This window comes from Adiantum capillus-veneris, chromosome 19, assembly GCF_014529385.1.
Source record: "Adiantum capillus-veneris isolate H3 chromosome 19, ASM1452938v2, whole genome shotgun sequence".
Classification (NCBI taxonomy): Eukaryota; Viridiplantae; Streptophyta; class Polypodiopsida; order Polypodiales; family Pteridaceae; genus Adiantum; species Adiantum capillus-veneris.
This window is the reverse complement of record NC_140949.1, coordinates 104,595,474-104,597,265: the sequence shown is the minus strand read 5'-3', so window position 1 is coordinate 104,597,265 and position 1,792 is coordinate 104,595,474. Positions and strand designations below refer to the sequence as shown.

Below are 1,792 nucleotides of genomic sequence, written 5' to 3'. Positions count from 1 at the left end.
GGATAAAAAGTTTACAAACCACAAGTAGGGAAATACAATAGACCAGGCTATAGCACTACTAACAATGATCCTCTTGTTTGCTACCTCATGCCAATGATAAATGTAGGGAAAGTCATCCAAGCAGGAGCTTGATGTTATCCCAAATGTGGCATTTCACTTAGCCCCATAGGTCATATGTCACTTTCAAGGAAGATCATATCATCTCTCTCTCTCTCTCTCTCTCTCTCTCTCTCTCTCTCTCTCTCTCACAAACACACACATAGTACACACATATTAAGGTCTTTGAAAATTATTATTTAGAGTCTAGATACATGGTTACATAGACTTGCGTTATAGCCTAAATTGATCATTTATTTAAAAAGTGAACGTGGTGAGTGATCAATGAATACCACCACCTGGGCCTATTTTCCTTGGTCCTAATATTTGGACTTCTTGTGTTTCTGTGCTCGAGTCTTCCTCCTCATTCATGCCATTTTGACTCTCTTCATTTGTTTCCTCATTGCTCTCATCATTCTCTGTACCACCATTATGGCTTTGGCTCTCTTCGTTCTTATCATTTTCGCTTTGTCCATTTTTGTTTCTACTCTCATTTTGGTGATCGTAGCTCTCCTCATTCTTATCATTATGGACTTCTTCATTTCTATAGTCATTGCTCTCCCCACTCTTATCATTGTGACTATCCTCATTTTGGTATTCACGGCTCTCCTCGGCATTATCGTTGTAGGTCCCTTGATATTGGTCATCACTACTCTTCTCGTTCTTGTCTTCATGGCTCTCTTGATTCCAACTATTGTTGCTCTCCCCATTTTTACTATTATTATCGTTTTCTACATTCTTACTACCATTCTCATTTTCTCCATCGTAGCTTTCCTCATGCTTGTCCTTGTCACTCTCCTCATTCTTTTCATCATTTCTCTCTTCATTCTTGTCGTGAGAGCTCTCCTCATTCTTACTATTATAATTATTTTGGTCATCATGGCTGTCCTCATTCTTGTCCTTGTGACTATCCCCATACTCACTGTTATCCTCATTTTGGTCCCCATAGCTCTCCTCATACTCGTCCCTGTGGCTTTCTTCATTGTCGTCGTCCCGGCTCTCCTCATTCTTGTTGTTATAGCTCTGCTCATTGCTATCATCGTAGTTCTCTTCACTCTTGTCATTGTGGCACTCTTCATTCTTGTTGTTGTTACTCTCCCCATTATTGCGACTATAGTCATCTTGGCAGTAGTGGTACTCTTTGGATTGTTCATGATCACCTCTGCCATCATCATCTTCATATTCCTCCTCACGGTAGCCTTGTGGAGACTGCTGGCCGTCTTGGCTGCCATAAGAGGAAGAGGCTTGCGCAAGCTGCTGGAGCAGGAGGATTAATGCAATGCAGAGCAGGGCCAAGGTCCATGATGATCTGCGGCTGCAGCCGCTGATAGCCATAAGTGCAGCGTGGGTATGAAGTAGGGTAAGGACGTACGTTGTGTCTGCGTGTGTGTATGTGAGAGCGCGCTCGTGTTTGCGTGTGTTGTAGCGCAATTTTTTTTGAGGATCAATATATGCCTGCATGGAGGGCCTTTTCTAACCACCAGTGCAGCTGCCAGCTGCATGAGCGTCGCCTTCGCCACCACCCTGTCCAATCACTGCAAGATACCGAGGATGACGTGTACCTGGCAGGAGTACTAGCACGATATAACCCAATCATCTAGCAGCCCCTTGAGCCAGCCACCACGTCGATCTGTCGATTCATTCAGCCGCGCGTAAGAGTTCCATGATGACATGGCCATTGTTCCTCGGCTTCACG

General features: G+C 44.1%; 1 protein-coding gene across 1 annotated transcript; it reads right to left on the bottom strand.

Moving 5' to 3' along the window:
• Positions 1-269: 269 nt before the first annotated feature.
• Positions 270-1,560, bottom strand: LOC147434593 (uncharacterized). The gene has a single exon (XM_086489987.1). The coding sequence runs from the start codon at positions 1,555-1,557 to the stop codon at positions 379-381; it is 1,179 nt and encodes a 392-aa protein (XP_086346113.1). The 5' UTR covers positions 1,558-1,560; the 3' UTR covers positions 270-378.
• Positions 1,561-1,792: the final 232 nt, after the last annotated feature.